At 43.8% G+C, this 19,720-nt stretch overlaps 1 protein-coding gene across 1 annotated transcript; it reads right to left on the reverse strand.

The window, feature by feature from the left end:
* Positions 1 to 13,115: 13,115 nt before the first annotated feature.
* On the reverse strand, positions 13,116 to 15,268 carry LOC119311642 (28 kDa ribonucleoprotein, chloroplastic-like). Its single transcript, XM_037587303.1, has 4 exons — positions 14,765 to 15,268; positions 14,027 to 14,128; positions 13,552 to 13,833; positions 13,116 to 13,425 (listed from the first exon to the last, which is right to left on the reverse strand). Exons 1-4 carry the CDS (start codon positions 15,203 to 15,205, stop codon positions 13,363 to 13,365), a joined length of 888 nt encoding a protein of 295 aa, XP_037443200.1. The 5' UTR covers positions 15,206 to 15,268; the 3' UTR covers positions 13,116 to 13,362.
* Positions 15,269 to 19,720: the final 4,452 nt, after the last annotated feature.

Consider the following 19,720-nt stretch of genomic DNA (forward strand, 5'->3'; position numbering starts at 1 on the left):
TTATAACCCTAGCGTCATCGAACCTTAAGTGTGTAGACCCTACGGGTTCGGGAGACATGTAGACATGACCGAGACGTTCTCCGGTCAATAACCAACAGCGGGATCTGGATACCCATGATGGCTCCCACATGTTCCACGATGATCTCATCGGATGAACCACGATGTCAAGGACTTAATCAATCCCGTATTCAATTCCCTTTGTCTATCGGTATGTTACTTGCCCGAGATTCGATCGTCGGTATCCAATACATTGTTCAATCTTGTTACCGGCAAGTCACTTTACTCGTTCCGTAACAAATCATCCCGTGATCAACTCCTTGGTCACATTGCGCATATGATGATGTCCTACCGAGTGGGCCCAGAGATACCTCTCCGTTTACACGGAGTGACAAATCCCAGTCTCGATCCGCATAAAACAATAGATACTTTCGGAGATACCTGTAGTGCACCTTTATAGTCACCCAGTTACGTTGTGACGTTTGATACACCCAAAGCACTCCTACGGTATCCAGGAGTTACACGCTCTCATGGTCGAAGGAAGAGATACTTGACATTGGCAAAGCTCTAGCAAATGAACTACACGATCTTTTGTGCTAGTCTTAGGATTGGGTCTTGTCCATCACATCATTCTCCTAATGATGTGATCCCGTTATCAACGACATCCAATGTCCATAGCCAGGAAACCATGACTATCTGTTGATCACAACGAGCTAGTCAACTAGAGGCTCACTAGGGACATATTGTGGTCTATGTATTCACACGTGTATTACGATTTCCGGATAATACAGTTATAGCATGAATGAAAGACAATTATCATGAACAAGGAAATATAATAATAATACTTTTATTATTGCCTCTAGGGCATATTTCCAACAGTCTCCCACTTGCACTAGAGTCAATAATCTAGTTCACATCGCCATGTGATTAACACTCACGGGTCACATCGCCATGTGACTAATACCCAAGAGTTTACTAGAGTCAGTAGTCTAGTTCACATCACTATGTGATTAACACTCAATGAGTTTTATGTTTGATCATGTTGCTTGTGAGAGATGTTTTAGTCAACGGGTCTGAACCTTTCAGATCCGTGTGTGCTTCACAAATCTCTATGTCATCTCCTAGATGCAGCTACCACGCTCTATTTGGAGCTATTCCAAACAATTGTTCTACTTGGAGCTATTCTAAATTATTGCTCCATTATATGTATCCGGTCTCGCTACTCAGAGCTATCCGGATAGGTGTCAAGCTTGCATCGTCGTAACCTTTACGACGAACTCTTTTACCACCTCCATAATCGAGAAAATTCCTTAGTCCACTAGTTACTAAGGATAACTTTGACCGCTGTCCTGTGAGCCATTCTTGGATCACTCTTGTACCCCTTGACTGACTCATGGCAAGGCACACTTCAGGTGCGGTACACAGCATAGCATACTGAAGAGCCTACGTCTTAAGCATAGGGGACGACCTTCGTCCTTTCTCTCTATTCTGCCGTGGTCGAGCTTTAAGTCTTAACTTCGTACCTTACAACTCAGGCAAGAACTCCTTCTTTGACTGGTCCATCTTGAACACCTTCAAGATCATGTCAAGGTATGTGCTCATTTGAAAGTATTATTAAGCATTTTGATCTATCCTTATAGATCTTGATGCTCAATGTTCAAGTAGCTTAATCCAGGCTTTCCATTGAAAAACACTTTCAAAATAACCCTATATGCTTTCCAGAAATTCTACGTTATTTCTGATCAACAATATGTCAACAACATATACTCATCAGAAATTCTATAGTGCTCCCACTCACTTCTTTGGAAATACAAATTTCTCATAAACTTTGTACAAACCCAAAAAATTTTGATCATCATCAAAGCATACATTCCAACTCCGAGATGCTCACTCCAGTCCTTAGAAGGATTGCTGGAGCTTTGCATACTTATTAGCATCTTTCAGGATTGACAAAACCTTTCGGTTGTATCACATACAACCTTTCCTCATTAAAATCGTCGAGGAAACAATGTTTTGACATCCTATCTGCAAGATTTCATAAATAATGCAGTAATCGCTAATATAATTCCAACAGACTCTTAGCATCGCTACGAGTGAGAAAATCTCATCGTAGTCAACTCCTTGAACTTGTCGGAAAACGTCTTAACGACAAGTCGAGCTTTCTTAATGGTGACATTTACCATCATTGTCCGTCTTCCTTTTGAAATCCATCTGTACTCATTAGCCTTACGACCATCGAGCCGTTCTGCCAAAGTCTACACTTTGTTTTCATACATGGATCCTCTCTCGGATTTTATGGCCTCAAGCCATTTATCGGAATCCGGGCCCACCATCGCTTCTCCATAGCTCGTAGGTTCATTGTTGTCTAGCAACATGACCTTCAAGACAGGATTACGTACCACTCTGAAGTAGTACGCATCCTTGTCATCCTACGAGGTTTGGGAGTGACTTGATCCGAAGTTTCATGATCAATATCATAAGCTTCCACTTCAATTGGTGTAGGTGCCACAGGAACAACTCCCTGTGCCCTGTCACACACTAGTTGAAGAGACGGTTCAATAACCTCATCAAGTCTCCACCATCCTCCCACTCAATTCTTTCGAGAGAAACTTTTCCTCGAGAAAGGACCCGATTCTAAAAACAATCCATATTGCTTTCGGATCTGAATTAGGAGGTATACCCAACTGTTTTGGGTTTCCTATGAAGATGCATTTTATCCGCTTTGGGTTCGAGCTTATCAACCTGAAACTTTTTCATATAAGCGTCGCAGCCCCAAACTTTTAAGAAACGACAACTTAGGTTTCTCTAAACCATAATTCATACGGTGTCATCTCATCGGAATTACGTGGTGCCCTATTTAAAGTGAATGTGGTTGCCTCTAATGCCTAACCCATGAACGATAGTGGTAATTTGATAAGAGACATCATGGTACGCACCATATCCAATAGGGTGCAACTATGATGTTCGGACACACCATCACATTATGGTGTTCCAGGCGGTATTAATTGCGAAACAATTTCCACAATGTCTTAATTGTGTGCCAAAACTCGTAACTCAGATATTCATCTCTATGATCATATCATAGACATTTTATCCTCTTGTCATAATGATCTGCTACTTCACTCTGAAATTACTTGAACCATTCAATAATTCAGACTTGTGTTTCGTCAAGTAAATATACTCAACATTTACTCGAATCATCTGTGAAGTAAGAACATAATGATATCCACTGCATGCCTCAGCACTCATTCGACTGCACACATCAAAATGTGTTACTTCCAACAAGTTGCTATCTTGTTCCATCTTACTGAAAATGAGGCTTTTCAGTCATCTTGCCCATGTGGTATGATTTGCATATCTCAAGTGATTCAAAATCAAGTGAGTCCGAACGATCCATTTGCATGGAGTTTCTTCATGCATATACACCAATAGACATGGTTCGCATGTCTCAAACTTTTCAAAAACGAGTGAGTCCAAAGATCCATCAACATGGAGCTTCTTCATGCGTTTTATACCATTATGACTTACATGGCAGTGCCACAAGTAAGTGGTACTATCATTACTATCTTATATCTTTTGGCATGAAAATGTGTATCACTACGACCGAGATTCAATAAACCATTCCTTTAGGTGCAAGACCATTGAAGGTATTATTCAAAATAGAGTAACCATTATTCTCCTTAAATGAATAACCGTATTGCGATAGACATAATCCAATCATGTCTATGCTCAACGCAAACACCAATCTCGGTGGTAGAGGGAGCGTGCGATGCTTGATCATATCAACCTTGGAAACACTTCCAACATATATCGTCAGCTCACCTTTAGCTAGTCTCCGTTTATTCCGTAGCTTTTATTTCGAGTTACTAACACTTAGCAACCGAACCGGTATCCAATACCCTGGTGCTACTAGGAGTACTAGTAAAGTACACATTAACATAATGTATATCCAATATACTTCTATCGACCTTGCCAGCCTTCTCATCTACCAAGTATCTAGGGTAATGCTGCTCCAGTGGTTGTTCCCCTTATTACAGAAGCACTTAGTCTCGGGTTTGGGTTCAACCTTGGGTTTGTTCACTAGAGCAGAGCTGAATTGCCGTTTCATGAAGTATCCCTTTGTTCCCTTGCCCTTCTTGAAACTAGTGGTTTCACCAACCATCAACAATTGATGCTCCTTCTTGATTTCTACTTTCGCGGTGTCAAACATCATGAATATTTCAAGGATCATCATATCTATCCCTGATATGTTATAGTTAATCACGAAGCTCTAGCAGCTTGGTGGCAATGACTTTGGGGAAACATCACTATCTCATCTGGAGGATCAACTCCCACTCGATTCAAGTGATTGTTGTGCTCAGACAATCTGAGCACAAGCTCAACGATTGAGCTTTTCTCCCTTAGTTTGCAGGCTAAGAAAATCGTCGGAGGTCTTATACCTCTTGATGTGGGCACGAGCCTGAAATCCCAATTTCAGCCCTCGAAACATCTCATATGTTCTGCGACGTTTCGAAAACGTCTTTGGTGCCTCTACTTAAACCATTTAATTGAACTATCACGTAGTTATCAAAACGTGTATGTCCGATGTTCGCAACATCGACAAACGACATTGGGGTTCAGCACACTGAGCGGTGCATTAAGGACATAAGCTTTCTACTGATCGCATAATCGCTACTATCAATTTTCAACTATATTTTCTCTAGGAACATATCTAAACAGTGGAACTAAAGCGCGAGCTTACGATATAATTTGCAAAAGGTCTTTTGACTATGTTCAGGATAATTAAGTTCATCTTATGAACTCCCACTTAGATAGACATCCCTCTGGTCATCTAAGTGATCACATGATCCGAGTCAACTAGGCCGTGTCCGATCATCACGTGAGACGGACTAGTCATCATCGGTGAACATCTTCATGTTGATCGTATCTACCATACGACTCATGCTCGACCTTTCGGTCGCCGTGTTCCGAGGCCATGTCTGCACATGCTAGGCTCGTCAAGTTAACCCTAAGTGTTTTCGTTGTGTAAAACTGTCTTACACCCGTTGTATGTGAACGTAAGAATCCATCACACCCGATCATCACGTGGTGCTTAGAAGCGACGAACTGTAGCAACGATGCACAGTTAGGGGAGAACACTTCTTGAAATTTTGTAAGGGATCATCTTATTTACTACCATCGTCCTAAGCAAACAAGATGCATAAACATGATAAACATCACATGCAATCAAATAGTGACATGATATGGCCAATATCATTTTGCTCCTTTTGATCTTCATCTTCGGGGCTCCATGATCATCATCGTCACCGGCACGACACCATGATCTCCATCATCATGATCTCCATCATCGTGTCTTCATGAAGTTGTCATGCCAACGACTACTTCTACTTCTATGACTAACGCGTTTAGCAATAAAGTAAAGTAGTTTACATGGCGTTCTTCAATGACACACAGGTCATACAATAAATAAAGACAACTCCTATGGCTCCTGCCGGTTGTCATACTCATCGACATGCAAGTCATGAATCCTATTACAAGAACATGATCAATCTCATACATCACATATCATTCATCACATTCTTCTTGGCCATATCACATCACATAGCATACCCTGCAAAAACAAGTTAGACGTCCTCTAATTGTTGTTGCATGTTTTACGTGGCTGCTATGGGTTTCTAGCAAGAACGTTTCTTACCTACGCAAGACCACAACATGATATGCCAATTGCTATTTACCCTTCATAAGGACCCTTTTCATCGAATCCGTTCCGACTAAAGTGGGAGAGACTGGCACCCGCTAGCCACCTTATGCACCAAGTGCATGTCAATCGGTGGAACCTGTCTCACGTAAGAGTACGTGTAAGGTCGGTCCGGGCCGCTTCATCCCACAATACCGTCGAAACAAGATTGGACTAGTAACGGTAAGCATATTGAACAACATCAACGCCCACAACTACTTTGTGTTCTACTCGTGCAAAGAATCTACGCAATAGACCTAGCTCATGATGCCACTGTTGGGGAACGTAGCAGAAATTCAAAATTTTCCTACGTGTCACCAAGATCTATCTATGGAGAGACCAGCAACGAGTAGAAAGAGAATGCATCTACATACCCTTGTAGATCGCTAAGCGGAAGCGTTCAAGTGAACGGGGTTGATGAAGTCGTACTCGTCGTGATTCAAATCACCGATGATCAATTGCCGAACGCACGGCACCTCCGCGTTCAACACACGTACAACCCGGTGACGTATCCCACGCCTTGATCCAGCAAGGAGAGAGGGAGAGGTTGAGGAAGACTCCATCCAGCAGCAGCACAACGGCGTGGTGGTGGTGGAGGAGCGTGGCAATCCTGCAGGGCTTCGCCAAGCACCACGGGAGAAGAGGAGTACTTGGGAGAGGGGGAGGGCTGCCCCAGAACTTCGTCTATAGCTCCCATGCGCCTCCCCACTATATATAGGGGTGGAGGGGCTGGTTTCTTGCCCTCCAAGTCCATTGGGGCGTTGGCCAAGGTGGGAGGAAAGAAATCCCATCATTTCCTTCCCCACCGATTGTTATCCCCCCTTTTTAGGGATCTTGATCTTATCCCTTCGGGATATGATCTTATTCCTTCTAAGGGGGGATGTTGGTGCGCCTTGACCAGGGGTGTGGGGCCTTGCCCCCACTACCCACGTCCATGTGGGTCCCCCCATGCAGGTGGGCCCCACTCCGGAACCTTCTAGAACCTTCCCGGTACAATATCGAAAAATCCCGAACATTTTCCGGTGGCCAAAATAGGACTTACCATATATAAATCTTTACCTCCGGACCATTCCGGAACTCCTCGTGACGTCCGAGATCTCATCCGGGACTCCGAACAACATTCGGTAACCACATACAAACTTCCTTTATAACCCTAGCGTCATCGAACCTTAAGTGTGTAGACCCTACGGGTTCGGGAGACATGTAGACATGACCGAGACGTTCTCCGGTCAATAACCAACAGCGGGATCTGGATACCCATGATGGCTCCCACATGTTCCACGATGATCTCATCGGATGAACCACGATGTCAAGGACTTAATCAATCCCGTATTCAATTCCCTTTGTCTATCGGTATGTTACTTGCCCGAGATTCGATCGTCGGTATCCAATACCTTGTTCAATCTCGTTACCGGCAAGTCACTTTACTCGTTCCGTAACACATCATCCCGTGATCAACTCCTTGGTCACATTGCACATATGATGATGTCCTACCGAGTGGGCCCAGAGATACCTCTCCGTTTACACGGAGCGACAAATCCCAGTCTCGATCCGCATAAAACAATAGATACTTTCGGAGATACCTGTAGTGCACCTTTATAGTCACCCAGTTACGTTGTGACGTTTGATACACCCAAAGCACTCCTACGGTATCCAGGAGTTACACGCTCTCATGGTCGAAGGAAGAGATACTTGACATTGGCAAAGCTCTAGCAAATGAACTACACGATCTTTTGTGCTAGTCTTAGGATTGGGTCTTGTCCATCACATCATTCTCCTAATGATGTGATCCCGTTATCAACGACATCCAATGTCCATAGCCAGGAAACCATGACTATCTGTTGATCACAACGAGCTAGTCAACTAGAGGCTCACTAGGGACATATTGTGGTCTATGTATTCACACGTGTATTACGATTTCCGGATAATACAGTTATAGCATGAATGAAAGACAATTATCATGAACAAGGAAATATAATAATAATACTTTTATTATTGCCTCTAGGGCATATTTCCAACAGAAACACCTATGGAACGTCTTCTCCATGTCAAACCAGACTACACATCTCTACGTGTCTTTGGTTGTGCTTGTTGGCCAAATATCCGTCCGTACAACAATCGCAAACTCATGTTTAGATCAAAGCAATGTGCTTTCCTTGGCTATAGTGCCCAGCACAAAGGTGTCAAGTGCCTTGATATCTCCACCGGACGGGTCTACATCTCACGTGATGTCGTGTTTGATGAGACCAAGTAATTTCCCTTTGCAAATCTACATCCTAACGCCGGTGCTCTCTTACGGAAGGAAATCTTGCTTTTACCATCTCATCTCTCTGGCTATGATCAAGGGGGTATTAATAATTGTGATGATCATCTGTTGACTAACCCTACTAATAGCCTTCATGAGTCTTGTGATGATGCAGAAAACAACAGTGAAAAAATCGTGGCAAATGGTGAAGAAAACAGTGCAGCAGACTCATATTTCATGTGTCTGGGCCTAGGGAGCAAATCCCCCTCGGGATCTGGTCAGGAGCTGCCGCAGCACAGCGAATCCGCTTCGGGGTCGGTGCCCTGCAGCGAATCTGCTGCGACAGGCGTGACAGCTGCAGGTGGGCGCGCCGAGCCAACTGCGCCAGCCATGCGGCAGTTTCTGGAGGGCCGCGGCGCCACCCCTCGCGCACGCCAATCGCCGCCGGCCAGATGGCAGGCCGGCGCTAGCCTGGGCCGCGCGCGGCTCGAGGCGGACAACGACTCGCCTGACAGGAGCGAGGGCAGATCCTATCGATGTGGGGCCTAGGCAATCACGAGGCAATGATGACGCTGCTCGGCCCAGATCTTCTGTGGCTGATTCGCCGTGTGCGTCACAGCTGGCGACCGCAGAAGATCCAGACCCGGCTGCTACTACCGACAACACCGTTTCTGGAGCTGCACCCGGGTCCTCCTCGGGGTTGGAGGAGGATCGGCTCAATCCAAGCGTGGGATCCTCTGCGCCGGGGGTCTCTGCAATGGTTCTTGCCACCACTCCACGTCGCACATGGCTACAACAAGAGGTAATTAAACCTATTGATTATAAACATATTACAAAATATGGGATGGTATGTTCAACAGGTGAACCAGGAGAACCCAACACTCTTGAAGAGGCTCTTGGTGATGCTAATTGGAGAAAGGCAATGTATGATGAAATTGTGGCACTAAGGAAAAATAAAACATGGCACTTGGTTCATCCAAGACAAGGTAAAAATCTTATTGACTGTAAGTGGGTCTTTAGGATAAAAAAGAAAAGCTGATGGAACTATTGACCGTTACAAAGCTAGACTCGTTGCAAAGGGTTTTAAACAAAGGTATGGTATTGACTATGAGGACACATTTAGTCCGGTTGTTAAAGCTGCTACCATACGTCTTGTCTTGTCCATTGCTGTGTCTAGGGGATGGAGTCTACGACAGCTAGACGTTCAGAACGTGTTTCTCCATGGTGTTATGGAAGAAGAGGTTTACATGAAACAACCTCCTAGGTTTGTAAATGCACAGGCACCACTTCATGTGTGCAAACTTGACAAGGCCTTGTATGGACTGAAACAGGCCCCAAGAGCATGGTATTCTCGCCTCAGTAAAAAGATGCAAACACTTGGTTTTGTCCCTTCAAGGTCTGACACTTCGTTATTTATCTATAGCAAGTCAAGAATATCCATATTTGTTCTCATTTATGTTGATGATATAATTGTGACAAGCTCATCTGATGAAGCAATAACAGCATTGTTGAAGGATTTAAGTGCAAAATTTACTCTCAAGGATCTAGGAGATCTACACTACTTTCTTGGTATTGAGGTCAAGCAACACAAGGATGGTCTTCACCTCTCTCAAGAAAAGTATGCAACAGACTTAGTAAAAAAGGCTAGTTTGCAAAGTTGTAAGTCTACACCTACTCCTTTTTCTAGCACAGAAAAATTGTCTCTTGCTGAAGGAGAGCCTCTGAATTCAGAAAATAGTAGAAAATAGTACAAAATACAAAAGCTTGGTAGGTGCACTTCAGTACTTAACATTGACCAGACCAGACATTTCCTTTGCTGTCAACAAAGTATGTCAGTTTCTTCATGCACCTACCACTATTCATATGACTGCTGCAAAACGTATAGTAAGATATATGAAAAATACATTGAACATTGGCCTAAATTTCAGCAAGTCATCCTCTATACTTATCAGTGCCTTCTCTGACTCAGACTGGGTCGGGTGTCTAGATGAAACTGGTGGCTTTGCAGTATTCTTTGGACCTAATTTGATATCTTGGAGTGCAAGGAAGCAAGCCAAAGTTTCAAGATCCAGTACAGAGGCAGAGTACAAAGCATTGGCAAATGCAACAGCAGAGATCATATGGGTGCAGTCAATTTTAAAGGAACTAGGTATGAAAAGCACTAGAGCTCCATGTTTATGGTGTGATAATCTAGGCGCTACCTATTTATCAGCAAATCCAGGTTTTCATGCTAGAACTAAACATATTGAGATAGATTTTCACTTTGTTCGAGAAAGAGTTGTAAATAAACTTTTGTATATTCGGTTTATTCACTCTCAAGACCAAGTTGCAGATGGTTTTACCAAAGCTCTGCCCACAAGAAGTTTTGAAGACTTCAATCATAATCTCAACTTGATGAAGTTGTGATTAAGGGAGGGTGTTAAACGTGATATGATGTGCACCCTGCATACGTTAAGAGGAGATCCTTGCTAAACCGAAGGAGGAGTAGTTAGGCTAGATACTCATGTAATCTTTTATCTTCTTATCTCTTGTATTTTTATCGTCCAAGATGTACTCCTCAAACAACCTGTACGCACATCTGGGCTTGCAACCCATCTATATAACATGCAACACATCTGCCAGGATGGGCAAGACGTTTACCGCAGTCGCACAAACCTTGCTATTTTTTCCTTTATCGTTTGGTGGATTGTGATGTTAGCAATTTCTGGACATCACTTTGCCGCTTTGGCTACTGTTGCTGTTTTTAGTTGCTTCGTTTGCTGCTATTTCTTATAACTGGTTGATGCAATAGTTGTTTGGACTCCTATTTCTATCTATATACTCACTGCAAGATTCAATTTATATATTTACTTTTTGTAATAGCATATGGCTAAAAACATGGCCATTAATGCACATGAAAGACCCTTGTCAATCTCTAATACTATGTCAACTTTCTACAGACGATGAGCGTTAATAGAAAATAAACAGCCAAAGCTTGATGAGTCGGAGTCGATGCCAACAAGAGAACCGCATCAAGTAGGCCTTGGAGATGTAGAACTACAAATTAGCAGATTCATTCAGGAGACTCACCCTCAACACCACGTTGTTTATCATATTCCCAGAAACATCAACGGCATTGCCCACAATGATGCTCATCAGGTTCTCAATTCTAGATTAGAACGTGTCTTAGGTTGTACTCATTCAGCTCATGGCATTGGCTCTTGCCTTTCCCTGCTTAATCTTCACAACTTCCAAATGGAGGGTGTTGTGAATCACGTTATACTTTGCACATGAGATGAATGATATATTGGCGCTTGATGGTGCCTTGTGTTCCACAAAAAAATCAAGTAGGCCCTTAAGTTGTAGATTCGGCATTTTTGCATCGACCCAGCAATCCTTGACGAAATCACTAATTAAGGAGTACTCTTTGCGGAGATCACTCCAACTTCCCTAGGTTGCGACAATTGGCGCGTTGCATGTGCGCCACTTGTCGCAACCTGGGAGTTTTTCCTTTTTTCGTATATCCGTTTATTCAAAATGTTTTATCTCTTAAACCGTGCGTCCAAATCTCGAACCGCTTTCGCCATTGAATCCCTCGCGTCGAGATCTTCAAAACTAGATCCCATGTTGATAGGTTTTGACGAACTTTATTTTCACGAAAAAACCGAAAGAAAAAACCGACGAAAAAACCGAACCGGAAACACGGGTGTTTTTCCCTTTCCGAAAGAGGCACGCCCGTGCCTCCGACGAAAGCACAACCGTGCCTCTCACGAAAGCACAACCGTTCCCACAATGGTGCTCATCAGGTTCTCAATTCTAGATTAGAACGAGTCGTAGTTTGTACTCATTCAGCTCATGTCATTGACTCTTGCCCTTCCCTGCTTCATCTTCACAACTTCCAAATGGAGGGCGTTGTGATTCACGTTATACTTTGCATATGAGATGAATGATATCTTGGCGCTTGATGGTGCCTTCCTTGTGTTCCGCACAAAAATTAAGTAGGCCCTTGAGTCGTAAAAATTCAGCCGATAACACTGGCAACAATGGCGGTGCAGGTGAGAGTCGACAAGCCTAGGCTCAGGGCCGGCGGCAAATAAAAACTAGGTGAACTGCCATCAGCTCTGGTAACCCAGTTGCGGCGGACGAACCTGCCTGCCAGCCGCATGGTGGATAGTAGCCTACGACCTTTTGTTATTGCTGCTATCTTTTTAGGGATAACAATAAGGACAAGACTGAGAGTGAGTCATTAGAAATTAATTGTCATTTTCTTCAATGCTTACATGAAGATGAGAGAAGCTTTATTTGAAGCTATGAAGTCATTTGGTCCTGAACTGGATATAACATATACAGGAAATATGTTTTCTGGAACGGATGTATTTCCGTTCATTTGCAATGGAAAGGGGTTCAGCCCGGTTCAAAAAATAACATGTAACAGGTATGTCGTGCACTCTTCAGTATTTATGTAACATGATATATGATAAGTGATATCATATTTTCAGACATTAAGTTATTTTTAGTGTTATACTTTTTGTTGTAAGATGATGTGAAGTTAGATTTTACACTTAACAAATGGTAGAGTCTCTCCACTTGTGGCCTGGAGATCCTGAGTTCCAACCAGCTTCCTTGCAGAATTATTATGCTGGGTAGCCTATCTTGCGTGAGTGTTTTCAACAGTGGATACACCTATTTTTACTTAATTAATTTATATCAAATCTTTCATAGAAAAGTCAATAAATGAACCCAATGGCTAAATTTCCTGGCTCCACCCCTGATAGTAGCTAGAGTTTGAGTAGACACAACGGAGCTTAAACATATAGCGATGGCAATGCGTGACGAGCCATGGCCGGAACCTGTGGTGATTCGCCAGGGACAAAAGGCCTGTGCGTGCGCCATGGCCAGCAGATGGCACGGAGGATGGCCCCGATGTACAATGGAGCAAAATTTTCTCGAGATCTGAGTTGCAGATGCAACATCCAAACCACACAACATAGGCATGCTAGGGTCCCTTTAGCATCAGGACTGGGAATCGGTATTGCACTGCTTGATGCGAAGCATGCGACCATGTAGATATAGGTATTCAACCAGGGTCACAAGGAGATTTCAGATCCATATAGCGTAAGGGGATTTTGGATCCTTTTCGCATATCAGGCGAGCACGAATCTCACAGCAACGCAAACCCATATGGGGGGCTTAAACATATGTAGTATGTCAGACAAAACTTTTGAATTGCATCGACAGATTGAGAACGTGGAAGCAAACAGGCAGATAGCAAAAGAGAAAAACACTGGAGAGAGGAGGCAGACGTGGCACAAGGATGGATGGGGGGGTCTAAGCCGGTATTGGGTGTGCTATCGTGTCTCTTACGCAGCAATCTTGTCGTAGTCCACCATCAAATACACCTTCATTAGAACCTCCGCGGTGGCCGCTCCTCCGCGACGTTCACCCGCAGAGCACGCCCCTCCAAGCTCTGCAGAATTCAGATAGTAATGTGAGACTCGACGCGGCATTCGTTATCCCGCTAGAACGAGGTTCGATTCATGCAGTTATCACGGTTAGTAAAAATGGTAGGGCAATCAGATGATTGCTAACTAACCTGTCCATCGAGGGCAGCGATGGCATCATCAAGTTCCGGCTGTGATGCCATTGTCACAAAACCAAATCCCCGTGAGCGCCCAGTGTCTCTGTCGTAGACAACCCTCGCATCGACAACTTTGCCGTGCTCGCTGAACAGCTCTACCAACCTAGAGTCGTCCACTTGCCATGGCAGGTTGCCCACGTAGATCCTGAATGAAGACCCGGAATCACGGGGAGGCCTTTCCACCCGGGCGCCTCTAGGAGCTGCCTTGTTTACAGTCAACAGCCTCCCATTCACGTCCTGTCCACGTTAAAGGTCAGTCAGCAAACCATACATTTTGGCGCATTCTTTAGAGCATGCTTACATAGCATATGAATTACAAATGATTTTGAAATTGGAATTAATGCCCTATGACAGGAAACATAGAAAAATGCAAACTGGAAGCAGCCATTCTATGCAGGTTCCATTACGTAAATTCAGAGTATGCACTCACATAGCGATGGAACATCTCCACGGCCTTCTCAGCCTCTTCAATGGTACTCATGGTGACAAACCCAAATCCACGGCTTTGGTCTGTTTCCCTGTTGTAAATGACCTGTACATCCACAAAACAGAAACTACGTATTACAACAGAGAGAAAAGGCATACAGTATCTAAGCAACCACTGTCTGACTGCCCCACCAACCATACTGATGAAGCCGACACCACGCTAGTCGTGAATTAACAGTAACAGGGTCAGCAAATAATACGTACATTATTACGTGGAAGGAAATGCATCTTAATTGGACCGAAACTTAGTACTAGAAACCACATGATTAATATCTCTGTATTTCACAGTTTCTGAAAAAATTGTGTGCATGCGCTAGCAGGTTAACGGACATAATTCTGATAAAGACGTGAAATCGCCGGCCTCTACACCCAACAATAACACGATGCACCCCATCAAATAGCATCGCTGGCCAACCTACTGCATCCAAGCCTATCACACAAGCAGCTTGCAAAGAGGCAAACTAGGTTTTAGCAGCTCCACCATATGAGCCTCAACATTCAGTTAGGCATCATTTCCGTCCAGGACTGAACGTGCTAATTTCAGTTGTGCATAGACACAGCACATAATCAGGGCCTGGAAGAATTGAGGCATTCCCTTGACTGAGCCAACGTGTGTGTGCGTACAGACATGGACCTAGCAAAGAGGCCAAGGTGTGTGCATGAAGGGGAACGAAGCGCTCACCTCGGAGACCTCGACGACGCCGGCCTGCTCGAAGAGCTGCGCGAGGCGCTCGCTGTCGACGTCGTAGGGCAGGTTGCCGACGTACACCTTGGCCTCCTCCGGCGGCTCCACGTACTCCCCGACCACCTCCTCCTCCGCTGCCACATCCTCCTCATCCTCCTCCACCACGGCCGGCTCCTCCTCCGCGGCGGCCTCCAGGGCCTCGTCCTCCGGCTCGGCGACGTCTACGGACGCGGAGGTTTCGAAGAAGGAGTCGGAGGAGGCGAGCGGGGCGAGCGGGCCGCGCGTGCGGGCGGCGCGGAGGCCGAGGCCGAGGCGGCGCGGGAGCGCCGGGGAGAGCAGCACGAGGAACGGCTTCGGGAGCGGGGCCGGGGAGGCGCCGGCGAGCGCGCGGAGGGACGCCGCGGCGACGGAGGCGGTGGTGGAGGAGGCCATCGCCATGGACGGTCGAGGAGCAGGGGGGGAGGGGATAAGGGATTTTCTGGGTTTGGGGAGGAGACGGAAGGAAGGAAAGAGACTGAGGATTTTGCGGGATTTTGTTTTTATATTTTCTCTCTTCCCTCTCCCTCCTCCTACCCCTTATCCTGCATTTGGGCTGGGCTGGGCCGGGCCGGGCTAGGCTGCTTTCCTCCATTTGGTTTATAAGAATAGAGTTCAAAGTTGATAGCGACACTAAAAACAGGTTCAATTGTCTAAAAAAACTAAAAACAAGTTCAATTATCCCAAAAAAAACTAAAAACAAGTTCAAAGTTGATAGTAAGTTTTTTTTTCTTCTCTATAAGACCTCGCGGCCGGGCTTCACTACCATCGCTATAAAGCAATGAAGCATAGCATAGTTCAACGATTTTATGCCCCATTCATTCAAAATTTATGTGACGCCTGTGTATTTTAAGTTTCAAGTTGCCTCGTTTCGTGACGCCTGTGTATTTTAAGTTTCAAGTTGTCTCGTTTCAAACATTATGAAGTACATCTAAGTGGCACAAACTAGGAGTGTTCTTCAGCTTCTTGGCTGATATTGAGTGTGGCTATTCTTTAAGAAAAGAACAACTTCATTCCCATGGAAAAAGGGATTGTATCCAATTTCTATTTGTAACAATTAAAGTTTGAACTTTAAAATGATACACTAAGTTTTTATGAATTCTTTTGGCTATTATTTTTAGATCTAAGACAATCACGTCAGTTAAAAGTGTATGTTAATAATTATGTCACAGAAAATAATGGTCAACATTCTATTATACTTCCTCCGTCCAAAATACTTGTCAGAGAAATGGATGTATCTAGATGTATTTAGTATTCCGGGGTTGCTGGAATTTATAAAGATGTAATCATGTACATGTACCCACTAAATATGATGGTAGAACATGGAATACACCACTCAAACACAAATGGGGTTGATGACGAAACCCAAATCGATAGATCTCGAGGTAGGGGATCTTAAGCTATATCTCTTGGAACGATGGCAACAAGGACACATAATTTTACCTAGGTTCAACCTCTCTGAGGAGATAAAACCAAGTGTTTTGCTTGTGCTTAATTGTGTTGGACTATGTGCATACTATGTGTAAGACTAGCACGAGATTGTATGATGTGTCTAACTTGTAAGATCCATCTACTAGCCCATCCCGGTTTATATAAGATATCGGGGTTCTAGGGTTACTAGAGTCCTACACTACTAGGGAAAAGCCTATACACAGAATCTTACCAGCAGCGTTCTTCAAAATACGACGCTACTGCTATTTAGCAGCAGCGCGTGAGGGCAAAACGCGCTGCTGAAAGGAAAATAGCAGTAGCGCGTGCGGACCAAACCGCGCTACTGCTCTAATTGCCATGACCTCGCCATCCAGCTAGTTATAGCAGTAGCGCCCTATATTGAAACGCGCTACTGCTATAGAAGTTAGCAGCAGCGCGCTTCTAAGAAAATCGCTACTGCTAGGATCAACCCACAAGTTTAGTCCCACCTCGCTCCGCGAACAGGGTGTTTATCACCTTAAATATGTTACTTCTGAAACTATCACAACCAGTTGGTCTTCACTGAACTCTATGTGTAGAATTTGTGGCCGCAATATGAGTCGTCTCCGGTACCTACCGAAGAGGACTCATATTGACAATTTAGATTGTACACAAAAAGATCATTGATGACCAATGTATTTTTGCATTGACGTATTTTGTATATTTACACTTAGCAGTAGCGCTTTTAACTGCAAAGCGCTACTGCTAGTCCAACTTAGCAGTAGCGCGGAACACTGCACAGCGCTACTGCTATTCAGATTAGCTGTAGCGCGTTTTGGCAAACGTGCTACAACTAACCCCTACCTTATCCCCACACGCGCGACCGACCCTCTCTCTCACTCACACTCTTCCCCTCTTAGTCACTCTCGCTCGCGCCGATAATCGTCGTCGTGCGTCGCCGTCGCCGCCGCCTTCGTCCGTCCGCCGCCAAGGTACTCCCTCCTTCCGTCCCTCCTTCCTCCTCCTCGCATTGCGCCCTCCTCCCTCCGCCTGTGGCCGCCCCTCCTCCCTCCTCCGTCGGCAACCCTCCTCCCACCGTCCTCGACCTCACCGCCGCCACCCGATCCCACCCAGCACCGTCGCCTCCCGATCTCGATCCCGCCCTCGCCGCCCCTACCTCTCCGTCGCCCCCACCCCCTTTCTCTCTGCTTAGTTAGTAATAGATGTTGTTTAGTAGTAGTAGATGTTAATTTAGGGTTCATAGATGATGATTTTTAGTAGTAGTAGATGTTAGTTATTAGTAGTGATGGTACTAGTTAACTAGGGCAGTATGATTAATAGTAGTTGTAGTTGAACTACTTTAGTTGTAGTTGAACTAGTTTAGTAAGTAAATTAATAAACTAGTTGAATTAATAGAACTAATGTATTTTTAGTAAGATAATTAATATAACTAGTTGAACTACTTTATTTTAAGAAAGAACTAGTTTTTTTCTATTTATAGTAAGTTTATATTTAGTAAGAACTAGTTGAATTAATAAAACTAGTTGAACATGTCATATTTGTTGTTATTTTTTTAGTTTAAGAAATTATTCAGGATGTATTAGTGATAACTTATACGGTTTTTGCTTTTGCAGAAATCAAGGAGCCCCTCCATCATCCCCACCGTCGTCCCCGTCACCGACCCCCTCCAACATCGAGGTGAGACCAGCCAAATATCCATGTATATCTTGTGTTGCTCAAATAGGATATGTGGTTGCCCAAGTGGCCGTTCATGTTCAGTTTACACCTTCGAGTGGCCTATGTTTTGCCGGAGTGTTGATTAATTTCCGTTCCGGCAAATTTCAGGCGCTCGATATGTCCTTTTTTAGCAAAGGTCATGCCGGATTTTTCCGTGAATTCTGGCATGACTTGTGCTAGAATATGTAGGAAATATCGAGTGGCCTGGATTTTCTCGAAAAATAATGATCTAATTTAGGTTTTTTAGTACATATATTTAATTGTACAAGTTTAATCTTTGAATTATGAACGTAGGAAATGTCGTACTCGGACGACGACAGTCTCCCGGGGGAGTGCAGCTGGTGCCACGACGATCGAGGTATGTGCGACAGGTTCGTTGAGCTGGACGAAGATCGACGCTTCAGCATTAAACTCGAGGAGACCTTCGGTGTTGAAACGGTACACAACAACGACAAGTGTTTTTTTCGTAATTAAGCATGATTTCAACTATTTCAACGTGTAATTTTCATCTTTTACAATTCGACTAGCTTATCCCATGCCATGCAAGACACTATGTCTTAGAGAGGATGGGTTTTGAAGACCATGAAAATTTCGAAACAAAGAAAATACACCTAAGGACCCATCATGATATGGATTTTGAAGTAAATCTATGCAATGCTCAGAGCATAACCCATTTTGGCTGCCAAAATTGAGAAGCACTTTGCAAAATGTATGGTTTTTATGAGGATATGATTGTCACCATGGATCTTGGTGATCTTGACATCGAGCAAGACAATATGGACATTTGGGTCCTTGTTGATACACTTCCAATTGTACCGCTATGTGAGTTTCTCAAACATAGTTATTAATTAATTTATATTGTTTATTTCAAAATAGTTGACATCTTATTTCCATTAACAACTTATTTTGATTCTTCAAAGACTGTGCGGAAGATGGTAGACAAAACCCACTACACCGATGGCTCCGAATTAACTTATAAGGAGAAAAATCATCTGATCGCATTTTGTACTCTTCTTGAGGATTACAATAACTATTATCAAACTCCTCCAAATTATGGTGAATACGTGCCACTAGTGCACGTGTTGAACCACGGTAACTTCTCTGGAGATACCCTGGTAAGATTTTTTACTATTACGACATCCGTGCATCTTTTGCATACTTCTAAAACTAGTACATTATTGCTAACTACGAAGTTACTACTATGTTTTTCAACAGAAACTCCCGATGGATTGTGTGGCTCATCTGATGTATCTGAATGGTCGCCTTACAGTTCTGAACATACTGCCAGGTAAATCTAGGGAGCTCACCTGTGCATATCGGATTTCTAAAACCGGTGAACACATGCTCATCAAAGAATGGAAAAAATGTTTGGACATTCACAAGGAGGTTCTTGGAAGTAACATTCAGCAAAAGGTAAGAATTAGAGACAGAATAATCTCCATTCTCCATAATGGAGAGTCAGGGGCTATCTTGTTTTTGCTATTTTACCTTAGAAAACGTAGTAGGTTCTAAGAGAATATAGTAGGTCCTATGAGGTACAATATGTTTATTATGTGGTAATGTGTTAGAGTTGATAATGAGGAGTACTTGTGATTACGACTAGTGACCAATTTGCTATGTGATATCATTGATGAAAACGATGATCTTGAGGAGGTGTTATATGACAATGATGTATTATGATGATAAGTTGTTAATGATATGATGATGATGATGATATTATTATATCATTGGGTGAAAGAACCGCGGATTAGTTTCAAGTGGATGGACATC

This window comes from Triticum dicoccoides, chromosome 5B (assembly GCF_002162155.2).
Source record: "Triticum dicoccoides isolate Atlit2015 ecotype Zavitan chromosome 5B, WEW_v2.0, whole genome shotgun sequence".
In the NCBI taxonomy this organism is placed as follows: domain Eukaryota; kingdom Viridiplantae; phylum Streptophyta; class Magnoliopsida; order Poales; family Poaceae; genus Triticum; species Triticum dicoccoides.

What these genes read in the sequence shown, in the direction of transcription:
- LOC119311642 (XM_037587303.1), bottom strand. Translation starts at nt 15,205, where the DNA reads ATGGCGATGGCCTCCTCCACCACCGCCTCCGTCGCCGCGGCGTCCCTC. An exon ending in GCGTCGTCGAGGTCTCCGAG is followed by an intron (nt 14,129 to 14,764) that starts GTGAGCGCTTCG and finishes GTGGATGTACAG; the next exon opens with GTCATTTACAACAGGGAAAC. An exon ending in TGGAGATGTTCCATCGCTAT is followed by an intron (nt 13,834 to 14,026) that starts GTGAGTGCATAC and finishes TAACGTGGACAG; the next exon opens with GACGTGAATGGGAGGCTGTT.